Consider the following 19,936-nt stretch of genomic DNA (forward strand, 5'->3'; position numbering starts at 1 on the left):
GTCCTGAATTAGGCTGGGCAGGTAGACAAAGTTACCTTAATTTACATTCCCCTTTGTCTGCCATCTAGGGGCGGGTGGCGAACTAAATTTCCTGCCCATAGATTGTGTAGGAGGGGTGGCGCACTTGGGGCTTGTGCTATCATACCAGCCGAGGCCAAAATGATGGACATGACAACTTGATTTCTTTCCTGAACCCGATGTATGGAAATAGTATCTATCATATACAAAACATGGAAACCCGAAGGACTTAGTGTTCAAACATGATTAGTATAACAAACATTAAATAGCGTATTTTATATTTTGTATAGAAAATATAACCGGTTTTATACACATATTCGCGTACAACACACGGCCGTGTCCATGACAGCCGCAACTCTTTTTTTATGTTAAATATGTGTTTAGACTTTTTTTGTTTATTAAAAGTGGATTTATGTTGAATATAATAATTTTGATTCAAATGTTGTGTATGTGTTCTTTTGTTGCTATTGTTTTGTCCACCCAATTAGATTAGCGATAATGTAAGTCGTTAGTATATTTCTTTTTTGTCGGAAAGTTTTTCCCACTACACATCCTTGTAATTTTTTCTTCTCCGAGTTTCACTATATTTAGCATTTCTCTGTGTTAGGTCACGGATAAGAAATCCTTTTCCTGGCTGTTTGTATATTATTTTATGCATAAGCCTGAAATGAAAATAAGTCTGAAGTAGATAAATTCAATGCTGTGGTGTATTTTATATAAAATTAATAGGAACGGTTAGTTATGTTTATTTATTATTTTGGGCTTATAATGGAATTATGATGTTTTTATATGATTTTTAAACACAGTGTTATTTTCAAGAAAGTATTTTTGTCACTATAACAATATACTGCAGATATGTAGATCGTTAAATTTTATCATTTCGTATCACTATAACTGATCTAAACCTGAAAACGGTAATATTTGCACCTTTTATAAAGTTTTCTGGTATATCCTGTATTTATTATAAATTAATTGTGAATTATTTGGTCTTAAATACTACTGCCACTGTACAGCAAGGCTTATGTTATAACCCATGACGCCACTTCGAAATTTGCTTCAAAATACATGATTAACTGACTCGGTAGGTACTTGTAAGTTGTGAGTATTACCGTGATTTGAGGTGTAGTTATGTGTCCATTTCGATATGAGCACAACTCTTAATCTTCGCTACCGATAAGGTGGGTACGTACCGAATTAATAGAAGACTGTAATTTTAATTCATATTTTATTTCACATTGAAGCGGGAAGTGTAAGAACAGGGAAGTGTAAACGTGGAAAGGTGCAGTTTATTGGAACTAAATGGAACATTAGAAAAAAATCTGAATTCCAGGCGTACCGTATTGTACCATTTATTTTTTTGCCAAGGGAGGCTTTTAAATATTACTTAGTTGGTTTTTACTTCAGAAGGTTGTAGAGTCGTGGTTTCTGGGCTAATTACTAAAGTGAAAGGTAGGTTAGGTTAGGTTAGCTAAGCTACTTCAATAACATATAAATTACAGTTTTGACAAAGATTTTACATGTTATTGTTATTGATTTAACTGCCCTAACATAACCAACCTTTTATTTAGTTATTATTTGACATTTCTCTGAAGCCGCAACTCTGCAGTATTTACAATTAAAAAACCATTAGTTATATTTTAATGCTCTCTTCAGCAAAATGTAAGCAAAACATTCACATTAGGGTAATTAGGTACTGAACAGCCTGGCTTGGTAAATTTTTTTAGGTATAAGGAAACTTTCTTGTTTATTGGAATTTAAGGTTTGGTGAGTACTTACACATTCGATAATTACACGGGTATGCCTGTCATTCATTTACAGTGAGGTAACATAAAATGAAAGGGTGATTGTTTTTACAAGGATAATTCTTAATTGCCTTTTTCCTGCACACATGAAATTTATTCAAGCTGAGAAATTTCTGAATGGGATTAGGAAGTTACTGGAAACAGCAGACATTGTCATGTGGACGTTAGCCTTCAGATAGTGTGGAACACCATCCAAGAGCATTGTCTATATCCATTCCATCTCTAGATGGGGTAAATATGTAGTTGAGCGGTATTTGCGAAAAAAAAAGTTAAAAATCCGAAAATACCTTTATTAAACGTTCTTCAACTTCCTCTTTTCATTAAAACCAGCGGAGGTAAGATATTCCAAATACTTTAGGAGATATCAAATTTTTAAATTTCATCATATGTAGTTGAGCGGTATTTGCAAAAAAAAAATGTTAAAAGTCCGAAAATACCTTTATTAGATGCTCTTCAACTTCCTCTTTTCATTAAAAGCGGCGGAGATAAGAAATTCCAAATACTTTAGGAGATATCGCCGTACTTATTTTGCATACAAGACCTGTGTTTATCATTCGACCGTCGCCATTTTTTTTATTTTGCCGTGTGTTTGTGAATGCCTAATTAATGAAAATGGTTGATTAGGTCAGGTCAGTTACATTATAAATACTTTGAAACTAAGCGTACATTAAAAATAATATGAAATTATTTCAATGGTTCTTTAGTATTTATAATGTAACTGACCTGATCTAACAAACCGGGACAAAGGATGAATAGTAACTACTCACGTAAAATTTTTTTGTTACTTATTACTTGCGCAACAATAAAAAATAAGACTTTAAAATTATAAACGTTAAAAACTCGCCTAAGTTGGAGGCGGTAATTAAACACCGTTTTAAACTGTCGCCCTACCGGTCCCTGCTATGATGTTGCCGTTGCTGAGGGCGCCAACTAGCCTAAGTTTAGACCCTGTGGGCCAGTTCACAGGTAGAGCGGAGATCCTCGGGGTCGTGACGTCGCCACGTGGCTGGCAGGGAGCTGGATCGGTAGAGGTGGTGGTCCGGTGAGGGTGGAGCTGCTCAGTTCCCGGCAGAACTGTTCACTTGCGGGCGCGACACACAACTTGCCTGGTCCAGGTCTGAAGCTCGACTGCCTGCATTCCGCATCGCTGCGCGTCACCCGGAGCCCGCTTCCCGCAAAAACGTCCCAAGCGCAGCAGGACTCCTCAAGCCGCGAACTACCCCCCCCACCCTAGTGAGGCGACGAGGGAACATAACGACCTGTGCGAGCGAAGGGAGCACTTGGAACGACGTCAAATGCCCCCCCTTCACTGAGGCCGTTATGCCCCTCGAAGCCCCATGTCACACGCATTGCCTTGGGGCCTGTTCCCCTCCAATGTTCGGAATGTATCTGGAGGGTTCTCTGCTCGGGGTTTGGCTGTCAATGATGGGGAGAATGGACCGGGCATCCAAAGGGAGGAGGGTCATTACATGAAGGCGTGGTGCATCGGGGTGTGGCGCTCGGTTGATCTTCTCATGTGGGTTTTCCCATTCGTAGTCCACCAGGTGTCGTGGGGCTACACGGACTCGGGTAGAGCGCCTCAGTCCCTCGTGTCTGGCTTCCTCCGGGATGCTGGACTCCCCTTGACTCTCCCGTTGCGGTTCGACTTTATCCCTGTCTCCCGTTAGGCCGCTGGGTGTAACTGCCGTTGTCCTGGGGCTGTTCTCGCAGCCCTGTTCCACCAATACTTGCCGCGTGTTGCATGAACGTCCTTCCTGAGATGGTCCGGTTTCGGATTGCTCTGGCTCCTCCATGTTCATCCTGAACATTGAACTGCCATGGCTCGCGTCCAATGGCCAGCGTGGTTGATCCCATCCGGGCCATCCTGGCGAACTGGATCGGGAGTCGTCGTCTATTCCATCAGGGAATGTGATCTGCGGATGCGACACGAGGTTGAGCAGGGTTGGGTCGTCCCCATCGTAAAGTTCTACGGACAATCCCTCTGGGTCCAGCCGATCCATCAGGCTCTCGAGCTCGCGTAAAGTTGCGCCGCTCGAACGGAGCACGGGGTGAGCAGTAGATGGGTGTTGGTCTGATGGGGACGCGGTACGAATGGTGCTTAGGTGTTGAGCTGATGGGGACGTGGGACAAGGAGTAGTTAAGTGTTGATCTGATGGTGATGTGGGACGAATGGTTGTTGGGTGTTGGTCTGATGGGGATGTGGGACAAGAAGTGCTTGGGTGTTGAGCAGCTGGGGACGTGGGGTGAGCAGTGGATGTATGCTGGTCATTTCCACTGTCCCTGTCCCCCGCTGGGACAGTTGGGGCGCCTGTGGGTGGGACGAGACGCAAATCATCCCGGTGGATCTTTGTCGACCTACCGTTCGGGAGTCGGATCAAGTAAGAAGTGGGCCCTAGACGTCGCAGTACCTCCCGGGGGGCGGCCCATTTGGGGCTCAGACCTGTGCAGTAGCGCTTGCTGCTAGACGACAAGTGGTGACACCGGGCATACACCATTTGCCCGGGCTCCAATGGCGTCGGTGGATTTGGTGATTGTGGAGTGCGCGTGGCTAGGAATCGAGCCTGGTGTTGCCGTGCCTCTTCTCTAAAGTCAGTGACAGGGGGACGGGTGACAACTCCTGCTGCTTCTGCGACCCGGAGCTCCCCTGGTAGGGCGAGATTCTGCCCATGAAGCAGTTCAGCAGGGGTGTGGCCCGTGACCACATTGGTCCGCCGCCACAGGCAATAGAGCAGCTTGGGCAGGTGGAGGTCCCATTTGGAATGGTCTTCCCCCAGACGGAGGCGCAACTGGATTTTTATGTCCTGGTTGCGACGTTCCGTCGGGTTCGCCCTGGGGTGGTAAGTCGGGGTAGTGTGATGCTCTACGTCCCATCTGCGGCAGTCGGCCTTCCACCGCCGTCCTGCGAACTGTGTCCCGTTGTCCGTTAGTAACACTCTCGGAAACCCATAACGGGGGAAGACCTCATTGTCCATTAGGGCTGCTACTGTCCCTGCTCGTACGTTGGATACGGCGAATGCCTCCGACCAACGTGTGAACACATCCGTGACCACGACGAGGAACCGCTTGCCCCGCGACGTGCGAGGGTAGGGGCCCATGACATCGAGGGCTACTGTGTGGAATGGTTCCTCCGGTCGCCTGGGGCGCTGTTGCTCAATCCCATCGGCCCGGCGGGCCTTGCGCTGCTGGCAGAGCTGGCAGTTGCGCACGTATTCCCGGACATCCCGTGCTATGCCCGGCCAATGGAACAGCTTCCTGATCTCCCGTTGGGTCTGATCTGCTCCCGGGTGGCCTGCTAGGTCATGGTTGTGGAAATACTGCAGCACCAGCTGTCGTGCAGTGGGGGGTACATGGGTCTGCCAGGTGTCCATGTCACCCGGCACCCTGCTCTGCAGGACCCCGTCCAGGTTGCGCTGGTGTGGGAGGGCGCGTTCACCGCATGCTGCCAGGTTGCGCTGCGTGTCTGGGTCATCCTGCTGGGCCAGTTTAACGTGATCTACCAGAGTGGCCAGGGTGGGCGATGCCTCTGCTTGGACCGTGGGATCCGCTCGTCCGATGACGTAGAGTGCCGCTGGAGGTGATGCTGCTAGACCGGTAGCTGGCTGGTGGGACGGTGGCATCAGGTCATCCCACCCTTGAGTGTCTTGGAAGATGGTATTGGGGTCTGGGTGACGGGACAGCTCATCTGCCAGCTGGTTCTCTCGCCCAGGGATGTGTTCGACATGAAATGTGAAGCCCTGGAGCATGAGTGCCCAGCGGGTGAACTTTGATTTTCGTCCCTGGGCGGAGTCCAGCCACCGCAGACACTGACTATCCGTGCGCAGGGTGAATGGTCTCCCCTCAAGGTGGTGCCGGTAGCGTTTGAGGGCCCACACCACCGCGAGACACTCCTGCTCATTCACGTGATAGCGTCGTTCTGCGGGGCCGAACTTGGCACTTGCATACTCTGCTACCAGCCGCTCCCCATCATCACCCACCTGGTAGAGAACCGCGCCCATACCGTCCTGGCTGGCATCCGTCTGGACAAAGATGGGCTTGTCTGGGGCCAGACGTGACAGGTTGTGGCACTCGCGGAACTGTTGCTTCACTAGGATGAGTGATTGGTCCGCTGCTTCTGTCCACCGGAACTTTGTTTTCGGGGAGAGAAGGTCCGTCATGGGTGCGGTGATTGTGGCAAAATTGGGAATGAATGAACGTAACCAGTTTAACAGCCCCATTAGCTTCTGGAGCTGCTTCCTGGTGCGGGGCGCCTGTTTACTGTCAATGAGGCTTAGCTGTTCGGGGATGGGGCGGTAGCCCTCGGCGCTGACGATGTGCCCCAAGAACTCTAGCTCACGGGCGCCGATGTAACACTTGTGTGGCGCGCATGTGAGTCCGTGTGTGGCGAGCCGTTCGAGGACCAGCGAGAGATGGTGGGCATGGTCCTCCCACGTCCGTGACCAGATGATCACGTCATCCAGGTACGCAGTGGCAAACTCGCCAATGTACCCGTCCAGGACGCGGACCATCATGGTCTGGAATGTCGTGGGGGCGTCCTGCAGCCCGAACGGCATCGCGCAGAACTGAAAGCGCCGCCCATCGGGCGCCGTGAACGCGGTCTTGGGGCGATCCTTGGGGCTTACTGGGACTTGCCAGTACCCCGACTTCAGGTCAAGTGTCGAAAAGATGCGGGCGTCTCCTAACCTCGTGAGGGCCTCTGAGATGTTGATGAGGGGTGGTGGTGCGGGGATGGTGAGGTTATTGATTGGCTTGAAATTAACACAGAATCTAAGTGAGCCGTCTTTTTTGTCTGCCATTACGATCCTACAGTTGTATGGGGACTCGCTAGGCTCTATGACGCCATCGCACAACATCTCTGCTATTTGCTCCCTGATGGCAAGTAGTTCGCGGGGCCCAAACCCGAATGGTTTCTCGTAAGGCGGAATGTGAGGGATGGTGGGGATGCAATGCTCTGTGACATTGGTTCGGCGTAGTTGGTCTGCTGCGGAGAACACCTGGGGCTGCTGCTCCAGGACTGTCTCTAACAATCTGTGGTACTCAGGGGGAACATTGTGGCGGAGATCAGCTAGGCGGGGGGGTTCGGCCCGGGAAGGGGGTGGGGTGTGCCTCAGCCCATATACAGTTCGGCGGCCCCTGGTCCCCACATGTATCCTCCCTGCGCGGACCTCAACAGTGGCGTCCTCTTGCACCAGCCAGGGTAGCCCCAGGATGAGGTTATCGTGAAGGTCCTGTACAACCAGGGCACTGGTGCAGCTCACGATGTCTCTAATGCCAATCCTTACCTGGGCACGCCCAGTCGTTAGCGTGCTAGTCCCAGTAGTGGCCAGCTGGATGGTGTTGACCTCCGGCACAAGGTCCCCCTCAGGAATGAGGTGGGCCGCGACATAAGTGTGTGTGGCTGCGGTGTCCACTAGCGCGGCTATGGACTGCCCATTCAGCTCCACTGGGATCCGGATCAGCTCCGCGGCATCTGGCCCCATTCGGCCCAGGCGGGTTTTGGACCGACTCGGCCCTGCAGCTGCGGGCGGGGGCGGCGCCGATGCCTGGTGGGCGGCGTCGCTCGCCGGCGACCTGGGGCGGGCCCCGAACGGATGAGGCGGGCCGTCCCCAGTGGTCCCTGATGGACAGGGCGGTGCTTCGTCGGGCCCTGCAGCTGCGGGCGGGGGCGGCGCCGATGCCTGGTGGGCGGCGTCGCTCGCCGGCGACCTGGGGCGGGCCCCGAACGGATGAGGCGGGCCGTCCCCAGTGGTCCCTGATGGACAGGGCGGTGCTTCGTCGGGCCCTGCAGCTGCGGGCGGGGGCGGCGCCGATGCCTGGTGGGCGGCGTCGCTCGCCGGCGACCTGGGGCGGGCCCCGAACGGATGAGGCGGGCCGTCCCCAGTGGTCCCTGATGGACAGGGCGGTGCTTCGTCGGGCCCTGCAGCTGCGGGCGGGGGCGGCGCCGATGCCTGGTGGGCGGCGTCGCTCGCCGGCGACCTGGGGCGGGCCCCGAACGGATGAGGCGGGCCGTCCCCAGTGGTCCCTGATGGACAGGGCGGTGCTTCGTCGGGCCCTGCAGCTGCGGGCGGGGGCGGCGCCGATGCCTGGTGGGCGGCGTTTCTCGCCGACGACCTGGGGCGGGCCCCGAACGGATGAGGCGGGCTGTCCCCAGTGGTCCCTGATGGACAGGGCGGTGCTTCGTCGGGCCCTGCAGCTGCGGGCGGGGGCGGCGCCGATGCCTGGTGGGCGGCGTTTCTCGCCGACGACCTGGGGCGGGCCCCGAACGGATAAGGCGGGCCGACCCCACTAGTGCTAGGGGGATGAGACGGCGGCTGGACGACTGCTGCAGACGCGGGCGGGGGTGACGCCGACGCCGGATTAGCGGCGTCGCTTCTTGGAGGGAGGCGTTGCTCCCTGATGTCCTGGAACATGGTGCGCTTGGGTGGGGCGTCGTCGCGACCTGGTGGCCGTGGTGGCGCACTCGTGTGCGGGGCTGGACGAAGGGTAGGGGGGCGGTGGCCAGCGATGTCACTGCTCCCTAGACGGAGTTTCCCGGAGGTACGGCCTGCCCCCCTCGCGCCTGCCAGATGGCCTCGCGTGTCGGACACACATTGTGCCAGTGGTTTTCCGCCGTGGGGCAGTAGCGACAGCGAGGCGGGCGACTGTCTTGGGCACCCTGTGGTCCGCCGCGGCGCTCCTCGCGGCGCGGTTGTTGCGCGGCCCGGCTGGGCGGGCTGGTTTGTGACGCTCCCCCCCTCCCCCGGGGCGGAGAGTAAGGCCGGTAGTTATCTCTCGGAGGCGGCTGTTCTACGTACGGAACGACTGCTTGCGCGTCCTCTGGTTGCACCGCCTCCTGAGTTTGCGGAGTTGGGCGCGGCGTCGCGATGTTTTTGGTACGTCGGTGCGCCATCAGATCGTATTCTATGTCCCTGGCTCGGGCGAGGAAGTTTTCTAGTCCGTGCGAAACTACCCCGCGCAAGAATGGGCGTAGTTCGGGAGACACCAACTCTACGATGAAAGGGAGCACGTCGTTGGCGCGGCCCCCGAGTGAAAGGCGGCGGTAAAGCCGGAGTTTGCCATAAACAAACGCCTCCACGCTCTCCCCACTCTCTTGCGCGCGGCTGAACAGTTCACTGCGGCATTTGTTCTGGGTGCGCGCGTCGTTGAACCGAGCCTCCAACCGGCGTGAGAAGTCATCCCAGCCCACATCGTATCCCCCCGCCTGAGACCACCAAGTGCGCGCTTCCCCTCGCAGCTGTCCGCTGACCCGCTCCGTCCAGTCTTCGGGCGCTGTGTTGTGCCGGGTTAGTTTCTCTTCACAGGCACTTAGGAATAAACGCGGGTCGTCGTGGGCGTGGCCCGTGAATTCTGGGAGAGTGACAGGTCCGCTAGGGGGGCGGTGCACTAAGGCCAGGGAGCCACTCTGTCGCCTACGTGCGCGTCCTTCGCACTCGACACATAGGTAAAGTCCGTCACGGAAGTTTACAAACTCGAGTGCGTCAGCGCATGCGCGGTGCCTGATAGTCCCACACTGTTGACAATGTGCTACTTCGTCATGGCGGCCCGGACACCTGTTCGCGGCGCACAGAGGGCCTGTCGGGGCTCGGAGATTGCTCTCTGCCCTTAAGTGCGGAAACTGACATGTGCAGCACTTATGAGGGTACTCACCAGCGCAGCTGTTGTTGGTGTATGGTTTTCCGCAGCGGTCGCAGGGCTCCTCCATGGCGATGGTTACGTCAGCTCCCGCGTACATGGCGTGGTTCGCGGCTGTCAGACCCGGACGACGGGTCGCGGCGTCGGTGGCGGGCGCGGACAGATCCGGGAGGGCGCTCCCTTCGCTATCGTCCGAGCGGTCTTGTCCGCACGTCCTCGCCCCGCGGATGTTTGCGCGGTCGCGGTCGGTGGTGAAATGTGTTACCTCGGTGATCCTCGGGCGTTCCCGCGCGCGCTCGGCGCGCGGGTGGAGGGGTGGTGTCCTGGAGCCTGCGCGCTGCTGGGGTGGGGGGTGCTGTGACCTTATTTCTCCAGCGGGTCCCGTTTCCCGGCGCCTGTCTGTCTAGTGATGCGCGCCTGAAGTCCTTTGTCCCTACCCTGCGAGTTATGCCGTTTTCGCCTGCGTTTTTCACTGGTTTGCGCTGTACGTCTCTAGCAAGCTGAATTTTTTTTTTTCTGATTTGCCTAAAATTTGGTAGCCACACTAGCTGGGCGCCATTTGTCGCCCTACCGGTCCCTGCTACGATGTTGCCGTTGCTGAGGGCGCCAACTAGCCTAAGTTTAGACCCTGTGGGCCAGTTCACAGGTAGAGCGGAGATCCTCGGGGTCGTGACGTCGCCACGTGGCTGGCAGGGAGCTGGATCGGTAGAGGTGGTGGTCCGGTGAGGGTGGAGCTGCTCAGTTCCCGGCGGAACTGTTCACTTGCGGGCGCGACACACAACTTGCCTGGTCCAGGTCTGAAGCTCGACTGCCTGCATTCCGCATCGCTGCGCGTCACCCGGAGCCCGCTTCCCGCAAAAACGTCCCAAGCGCAGCAGGACTCCTCAAGCCGCGAACTACCCCCCCCACCCTAGTGAGGCGACGAGGGAACATAACGACCTGTGCGAGCGAAGGGAGCACTTGGAACGACGTCAAAACAATAAATGAACTAAATAATCACGTATTGGTTGAATTCTGGCCTATCACGATCAATCACGTGACATCATTATCCAATAAAAAAATAGATACTCGTAAACAAGAAACAATGAGGAATGCCACATGAATGCACTGGTATAATTGTGATGAAATTTAAAAATTCAATATCTCCTAAAGTATTTGGAATTTCTTACCTCCGCCGCTTTTAATGAAAAGAGGAAGTTAAAGAGCATAGAATAAAAGTATTTTCTGATTTTTAACATTTTTTTTCGCAAATACCGCCCAACTACATATTAACCCTAGATGGACCAATATTTACGCAGTGATAAGACACTGGACTAATTTCCACAGCACTATGGTTCCTATCTCGGCTAGGCCATCCTGGTTCTGGTTTTCTTATGGTTTCTTGGGTAATAGTTCTGTATCATGTATCCATTTGATTCCTTGATCCTGAAGGCATGATCCTATATAATTTGATCCTGTGTTGCGTGTTGCTTGCTGTTTTAATTTAGTGTGCTGTACATAACATAAATGAGTGAACACAACAATAAGTCATGATAGTTAATTAAATCCAAAAGAAAAATTTTCCATACGATCTTACATCATTTGCTTGTATTATGATATTCTCAATTTTGTTTGGTAAGGATCTTTCTATGCACTAAATTAATACAGCAAGTATAATGACCCATAATATCAATGTATACATAATCATGCCAGCAGGATCAAGGAATAAACTTGGATACATGATAGGGAACAAGTACCATTTTTCGAATCTACTCCAGGCAAATTCTGGGATGGTTCAGTACTATAAGCCATGTTCGAGTCTTTTCCCGATATTTCTGATTTATGTTGTGCGTTACCAACTCTTAAAGACCTGGCTGTCAAGAAAATGCTAAAAAAAAAAAAAAAATAATCCAGAAAGTCATAAATATAAAATGTTGAGTTTTCTTTCAGGAAGCAATGTGCTCGTAAACAGAAACAGCCTTAGGAAGCTGATGAAACGTCCCTTTTGCATTTATGCAGGATTTGTTATGACCACCTTCTTCATACATTTTTGTGCTGATATTGTTAAGTTGGCCATTGCGTACTTCTTCCACGTCTTGGTTCCGAGGCGTTCCTGCAAGAAACGCTATCTCAGCTTCTTGAAGTAGTGCCTTGTTATAAGCATGGGACGCATGGCTACTTCTCACACGAGTTGCATCCAAACCAATTGTTGCTAGCTCGATGATTTAATGTTGGGGCATTGTTCAACGGCCATTAAGATCAACAGATCTTGTCTCTCTTTTCATGTTTCTTTAGGATACACAGAATTGCCCATGTAGATTAATTCACGAAGATGTTTAGTGTCCCTGTTATACCATCTGTGTCCCAGCAGGGTGACATTTTTCAACCTCATTTTAGATTTTCACAAAAAGGATGAACAGAAATGATAAATTAATGCATCATAACAATTAAAACAAGGCAAGCAATCAGTTGCATCCACTTTTACCAACAATTCATTAAAATACATTAACAGTGCGGTATAACACAACTTTAAAGAGTGTATTGTGTTGTGTGAAATAGGTTGCCTGACCTGATTCACATTTTGAACATGAAAAGGAACAGTACCAGCCATTCATTTAGGTACTGACCAAAAAAATCTTTCTTTTAATTACTGCCATTTAACTGTAAATTTGATGAAACATTAATTTATTAACCTTTGTACAATTTTTTTAACAGTTGTTAGTACAAACTAAAACAAAACAAAATAAATTGCATGTTCCATCAAAATAACATGAAAAATATTCAGCTAACTTGGAGAGGGGAGGGGGAAGTGGAAAAGTAAAAAAAAAATAAGTGGTGTAGTTTTTGAGTGAACTAGTGTAACATTTCACTCAACTGGCATAGAGTTTAATGGGAAGAAGAAAAATTCAGAAGAGATGTTTAATACCTTTGCTTTATGTGTGCAACCAAATAACATAATGCCTACTGAAATTTTATATCTTCATATTCAGGTTTTGTACGAAGCACTAGACCTATTTTTACCAATTAGTAAAGTGTGGTTTTAAGTAGTGTTATGCTTGTGGAAGATATAAAAAAAATGTTAGATAATTTGCACTAGTTTGGGTAACACAAACCTCGCTATTACGAAGTGCCAAGTTGATGGTCCCTTCAGTTGCGTTAATGAGGTCTGACTTGCGTTGTCAGAGACCGGACGAACACCGTTACTGCTGTACCATGGCGTCTCTGCTGGGTGACGTCTTCTCTCACTCTGCTCGGACCGCCAGTCCGCGACTACCCACATGGAACTCCCCCAAGGTACTGTTACCTGCGACTATCGCGAGACATGCAGCTCCTGTGATCCGTGACCTCGTGCGCTGGATCACAACCACGGGGCATCATTACACATGGTTCGCGAGCTGCCAGTTGCTTCTGGATCCGCGTGAAGGACACCGTTCCACTGTGTGGCCGCGTGGCTATGTTCTCTTTGTATAGCCCGTTTTCATGATGCGGTAGCTGCCCCCCACCTTCAGTTGGTTTCTTCAGATTGTAGCTGTTGGTAGATCACTTTTTCCCATCATGTTACGTGTGATGGTTAATACAATTTATTGAAAACCTTCTTAGCCTACTTAAGCAATTTTGAGTATTTTATAGCTATAAAATAAATCTGTAAACAGATTTGGGCATGAAAAAACTAAGAGTTGATTATAGTTTTGTATGTCATTTATTTTATGTTTGCCATATGCTATATGCATAACTTTCTCTTTCAACTTATTTTAATTTTAAATGTTCATTTCTTTATTACCTGTTAGTGTAGATTAACCATTTTTCGGTGTTTTTTTTTCTGGTCATAAAAAATCTGAGATTTGCTTAAAAATTGAGTTTTTCTTAATCACAGGTTATTTTTTCACACACTGCTTTAAGAAGACTGCTCTGGTTTCTGGTTGTGTTATGCTATGTATATCATGCTCAGCTTTCAGATGTTGGCATAAGAAGCACATTGTAGTGTCATGTGCAAATTGGTGTGAGCACCAGAATTCAGAGCACTTTGAGAACAGATTCTCAAGCGTCGTGAGTGGCAGGATCATTTGGATGCTAGGAAAATAGGAGAAATGAATTTGAATTTAAAGAAGATTAGGCCGTTAGTATGAGAGATACCGCCATATCGTAAAAACTATTTTATAGAAGTACAGAACTTGCACTTTTTATTAAAATGGAGTGACGTGAGTGACAACATAGTGACGTGTTCGTAACACTTTGCGGAGAATCATAATGCATCTGCATTCACTGTTAGTTGATGTTTATTGTTCTGTGCTATTAAAAATGCTAACTCCATTAACATTACTAATACAAATTTAATGTAAATTTCAAAATTTATTTGCTTAAACACAGGATATTATGATTGTAGTTAAAAGAACATATAATTTTGTTAATGATCTTAAACAATACTAATACAAATTTTCATCTCAATCTCAAAGTCATTATTTAGCCATAGTTCTCTAATTAGTACAGAATGTATACAACTTGTTTAATAAAATAGCCCTTTCACTTGCTTGTTACTTCACAGTGCAGTAATAAGCATAATATTCTTCCATAAATGATTGGAAAGAGGCTAGACTGTGAAAATTGTTCATTTATCCACTTGTGAGATTCAACCTTTGAATATATATACTGTATAGAAGTCGCGAGTGGATAGGATTTACTCTACGTTTTTCAGGAGCGTATGATGAGCAGCTTGGGAACTTCACCGCTGCAGTGCGCTGCCTTAACGCCCTGTATCGTTTTAGTTGTTGTTTACACGTTAGAGCGCAGCACTGTCGCCCGCTGTCATTCCCCGCACCCCCATCCATTATTCACTGCAGCTCAAGGTCGTTCAGCGGAAGGGGGAAGGGGTGTTTGAAGAGTTCGACACTTCTCCGCTAGGGACCACCACAAGTCAATGCCCTAGAGATGGTGGCGATTGCGGCGGTGAATTAACCAACTACCTCAAACCGTATTAGAAATTTTAACCTGGGCTGGCGACTTCTATACAGTATATATATTCAAAGATTCAACTATTATAAATCTGTGTGTTCGTCAACTTATTAACTGTGTGTTTACCACCTGTTCGTAACCCTCCCTAGCCACTCTAAAGTTGACAGTTAGTTCACGAGTCTAGTTCTGATCAAACAGGACTCTACTTTCTAGTAATCTCTGCGTGCGCATAATGCGGTGATTGTGGTTCCGAGCTGTGATGTAGTTCAGACTTTGAATCAGCTGGACTGGTCGCCGGTCAGAGTCGAGACCTGTGTGTGTCACGACTGGCAGTTGCCTGAACCATTGCTTGCTGTACAGGCTTTATATTGTAGCTTGTAATGCTATACATAATGCGACTTGACGGGTATGATGTTTCTTAATTCTGGTTACCTCAAATGCTTTTTTAAGAAAGATAATTCAAGAAAATAAAGACTTTACTGTAAATAAAATTGTTTTATTTTTTTTTATAAGTACCTGAACATATTATTTTCTCTTAGACACATGAGTTCCCCAAGAAAACAAGTCTAGAAAATTTTTAAATTAATGATTTTATTCATAAAATTTTTTTGAGCAGGCGGATTCTATTCACCCTGATAAATGGAAGGCACTCTTTAATCCAGTATTATTTGGTTCTTCGCGTTCTGTAATCCGGCGCTGATCGAGCCGCTCGTGTTCAGACTTTTTTGGGTGGATTTAGGCACTGACCTTGACTGTCAGGCCCACGTTTATAGTTTACAGAAATTATAAATTTGTGTATAATCCATAACATTGTTTTGAATAAGAAATCCAAATAATTGATGTAACGTGATGTCAGCAGGGGAGAAAATCTGCAGGATTCGCAGTGGAGGCCCACGTAATCACGTTCATCATTCCCATTTCACAGTCACAATTTTTCAAGCTCAAGCGGACCTCCTCAGTTAGGGGCTTTTTATTTGTGTGTGTGTGTGTGTGGGGAGGGGGGTGACTGGGAAACCCCTGATTCATGCTCACGAATAGCAGTTTTTTTTTAATAGTAACTTTCAAGCATATTTTTTCTTGCCATACTTAAGAATCATTGTATGTTATCTTCATTGTTCTTTGGTATTGTCGTTAAAAATGTATTGACATTCCCTAATCCAGTATAGCCATGATCCTGAATGTGCCAGATTGATGATTTTCAGCTGTAGCTAGCTTTATAGTTGTTGTGTCTGTGTTTGTAATGAATAATGTAATTGTTTGTAAGGTAATGATGTCCAGCTCATTAAGTGATCTCGATCACTCCCAAAATACAGTCTCGTCAGTCATGGAAGAAGAGCCATTAAGCCACCAGGCTGATACGTCTGCGACGGAAGATGCGTCTCCTTCTACAGGACCTGTAAGTTTATTTCATTTTAAAGTTTGGTGTCCTCTGCTAATTTTTTTATGCAATCAGTTTTTTAAACTAATTTGTTTAAAATTTATATGGCTTACACATAAATAACTTACTGTTGATAATGAATCTACAGTAAAAAAACTGTTAAGACTTTTTCAAGGGACTGGATGATAAAAACTTATTAACATGTAAAATTTATTAATAGGGAAATAGTATCTGATCAGTTAATACATAAAAAAATCAAATGACATACTTAGGTTATATACTATTTGTTCAGCTTTCTCTTTTAAAATTGGGCATTTACTACAAATATTTTTTTGTGAAAAACTTTTGAATGTTTAAATGGACTAAGTAATTATTAAAAAAAATTGAATTACCTATTAATTACCATGAAACCCACACATTGGAGGCCTCAGTGGCACTGGTGCAACCGGTACAGTGGTTGCCTCTCCAGTTTTATTATTTATTTATAGTAGACACTTACAGGAAGACCTTATGTATTAGCTCCATCATTACCAAAGTGCAAAGTGGGTGGGTAAAATTAATGTTTGTAACAGATACCACGAAAACCACACATTGGAGGCCCCCAGAGGCTCTGATGCTACCTGTAGGAAGGCCCTTATGAATCATGTCTATCGGCATCGTTGCACATTTTGATGTAAAAAAATTAAAACTGGGATGGAATTTGTCAGTTGTGTAGAATCGCGTAGGCTGTTGTCCCAATCTCTCTGTACAATGATGCACCGGGATGGCCAAATATATCTAGTGAATAAAGCTAACTTGAGCACAGTTAGCATTCTTGGTACTGGGGTTAACCTCTGCAGTTATTTTTCAGCATTATTTAATTTTGCTTCAAGAGTATTACAAAATTTATAAATATTTTCAGTAAAAGTCTTTGTCTCTAATACATGTATCTAAATGTACCAGGTGGTAAATATTTTTTTTATGGATTAACTGTGAACAATAACATGTTTACCGTGATGAGATGGAAAAAAAAAATGTAATGGCTACCGATCACAGCTGTTTTGTTTACAGCAGTTAAGCGCCATAAACATCTCAGTCACAGATGACCAAAATCAATGTCATGTTAGAAAGATTATAAACAAAATATAATTGGAATTGCTGAAGAAGCACATACATTTAAAATTCTTCAAATAAACTTTTATTTTATTAACATCACTCAAATGGATATAATATCTGTGTTTATTTGATTTAAGATTTGTTTCTCTCTTGTAAATTACTGTTTGACTTGTATTAGTGTATTTATTATTTGCATGCATAGATTAAATTATTTATTTACATTTAAAAATTTGTGTATAATGACATAAATTGACATTAGTTTATTTTGTGTGCTACATTTATATAATTATTTTTATAGATTCTTTCGAAGAATCGTCTGCACGAGTTAGTAAAGGAAGTGGACCCAAGTATTCAGTTGGATGAAGAAGTAGAGGATATTTTGATTCAAATAGCAGATGACTTTTTGGACTCCACTATAAAGTCCGCATGTCTTTTTTCTAAACATCGAAATGCTACTACATTGGAAGTCAAAGATGTTCAGTTGCATCTGGGTATGTTTTTTTTTATTATTATTTAAGTATTAAGTGAATCCTATTCACTCATAGTGTACAGTGTAAACCAATTTTTTAGTCCACAAAATATTTAGGTATACTCATGGTAGCTCTCAGTAAATCCTGTATTTTCCGTGAAATATACAGTGGCTGATGTATTGTTTTTAAGGGAAAGCATCTCTCCTGAGGTTTGTTTTACTCACCGTCTCTTTTGCCACATAGGAGTTGTAAGAGTTACGAGCAAATGAACCCTGGGTCAAAAAGAGTTGGTAAATCTCACAAAGGCGATGAGATTTATTTATTTATTTATTTATTTTTTTACCTGGCCTAAAAGCAGACTTCTTGAAAAATACAATTACAAATTAATATTCATCTGAAGGTGAAACTGCTTAGGCAATACCTAATGTGCCACAAATAATGAGAGTTTAATCAAATTATTTGTATGTGTTTTAATGTAAGATTGTCAATACGAATACATAATACATATACTACACAATGTGTCATAATTAAATGTTATCAAAAATAATTTATTCAAAATATCATGAGATATAAAGGTACTATCATCATTGAATTTGTAACATCATTCATAAGTTATTTATTGTTTTAAAAATCCCCAACACACTGAACATTGCGAACAACACAGAAGCAGATGATGCACTCAAACATCCAGCAGACGACTTGCCCTCGCAACTCTTCCTCGAGAGGAGCATTGAGGTCATAACCTGAGTGACAGAGCATCCTGTCCCCTCCAGTAAAATGACCTTCCGCCATACTGTTCCCGCAAGTAAAACACTCAAGGGCATCCCAAGAGTTAAAAGGTTTAAAAAAAAAAACTTTCGAGTAAAACAAACCTCTGCAGCAGTTGTTGGGGTTATGGTGTGATAATGGTTGGGGAAGCAGAAACTTTCAAAGCGGTTCTCAGTGTTAAGAGCCATTTTATGAATTCTCTCATGGACAAGCTTTTTGAATCTATCAAATACCATTCAAAGAAATGTCAAAAATGAAGTTTGTTTTTCATCACATTATTAAATATTAATTTTAAAGTGCACTTAATCTGTAAGCAGGTACAATAATTTGAGCAAACAATGTAAGGGAAATTGGGAGGCGAAATAACTTGAGTGAATCACTGCTCCCATCTGGAGGGAGACTAGCAAATGGTGCAAAAGGAAAGGAAAGGTTTCTTCAATTCTGATTTTTTTTTAAAATTTTTTGTCTCTTGTTTACTAAAGGTTGTATAGCAGTGAGCATTTGGTTAACAAGGTTGAAATGCTGTGAGGTCCGATTTTATGCAGTTATAATAAAAAATTTAAGTAAATGAGCATGTTGCAACTCTCATCACTTGCTGCTCTATTAAAACCTCTCTGGATTTTAACGAGGAGAGATTATTTAAAGGGATCATGTATATAAGTGCACTTTTTTTAAATGTACTATTGGGGAAAATTCTCAGACGGAAACGTTTTTCTAAAAATTTGGATTTTATGAATCTCATTAGTGTTTGCAAATCTTCAATAATTAGTTCTTGCCAAGGGGCTTGGAGTTTTTAGAACAAGAGATTATGGTAGGTAACTCTAATACTAAAAGGCAAAGCCATGTTTTTTATATATAATTTTTTTTATAGAACGACATTGGAACATGTGGATTCCTGGATTCGACACACGCGAGTTTGTCCAGCACAAGAAAGTGTCTAGCACGGAGGCCCACAAGCAACGGATGGCATTAATTCGCAAAGCTACAAAACGCTAACTTCAAATGGTCATGAAGCTGTGAGAAGAAGACTAGTGCCTTTAAACCTACGTCTATTACTGCTAGCCAAACATTGAAATATTGTGGTAATGTTTTATGCCAGAGTTTGTGAAAAATGGTTAGATTTGTTGGAGTAATGTTGCTATTGACATAGTGGTACTAAACTTCAGGTGAGTGAAAATTGAATCAATTTGTCAGGAAAAGAAAATGTTAACTGGCAACAGAACAATGTTATGATGTAGGCTACACTGTTTGTTCTGTAAATATCATATTTTTACCAAAATAAATGTGTGGAGGCATTTGTTTTGCAATTGTTTTTTCATGTCATCAATATTTTGGTTGATTGCCATTGTGATTTTTGGGTTAGGATTTGATTATACAATAGGTATTTAAACCCTAATATCTTCTTTTAAACATTGTTTGAACACCTTTTGTAGCAATAAAATTCACTTTTGTTTTTGCAAACCTAACTAATACTTACTGCAGTTGTTTAAAATATTTATTATACAATTTTTTGATTAGTGATTACAGTTTACTAAGTTTATTAAAACTTGTATTTAAGATTTGTATAATATTTTATGCTTTAGCAAAATTTGAAATGTTTGTGTATAAAAAAAATAAACATTCCTGTATTACTCACATATATTCGTATAAATTATTTTAGTTTGCTTGGACTATATATGTGTGTGTATGTATGTGTGTGTGTATGTGTGTGTGTGTATGAGTTTGCTTGGACATAATCTTAAATTATATTTTCTTTCTTCTTTAAGAGCGATATATATTTTTGGGTAGTGATGGGATTTTCGATACTTCGATACCTCGATACCTTCGATACTTGACGGTATCGCAAA

General features: G+C 45.4%; 1 protein-coding gene across 1 annotated transcript; it reads left to right on the forward strand.

The window, feature by feature from the left end:
• The first annotated feature begins 595 nt into the window (after positions 1-595).
• On the forward strand, positions 596-19,726 carry LOC134533217 (transcription initiation factor TFIID subunit 12). Its single transcript, XM_063370612.1, has 5 exons — positions 596-752; positions 12,612-12,722; positions 15,643-15,774; positions 17,150-17,342; positions 18,961-19,726. Exons 2-5 carry the CDS (start codon positions 12,642-12,644, stop codon positions 19,083-19,085), a joined length of 531 nt encoding a protein of 176 aa, XP_063226682.1. The 5' UTR covers positions 596-752; positions 12,612-12,641; the 3' UTR covers positions 19,086-19,726.
• Positions 19,727-19,936: the final 210 nt, after the last annotated feature.

This window comes from Bacillus rossius, chromosome 6 (assembly GCF_032445375.1).
Source record: "Bacillus rossius redtenbacheri isolate Brsri chromosome 6, Brsri_v3, whole genome shotgun sequence".
NCBI lineage: Eukaryota > Metazoa > Arthropoda > Insecta > Phasmatodea > Bacillidae > Bacillus > Bacillus rossius.

Excerpts from the sequence above, each read along its gene's own strand:
- LOC134533217 (XM_063370612.1), top strand. The coding sequence starts at position 12,642 with ATGGCGTCTCTGCTGGGTGACGTCTTCTCTCACTCTGCTCGGACCGCC. Across the intron at positions 15,775-17,149 it reads CGTCTCCTTCTACAGGACCT|ATTCTTTCGAAGAATCGTCT; the intron begins GTAAGTTTATTT and ends TTATTTTTATAG. Across the intron at positions 17,343-18,960 it reads AGATGTTCAGTTGCATCTGG|AACGACATTGGAACATGTGG; the intron begins GTATGTTTTTTT and ends TTTTTTTTATAG.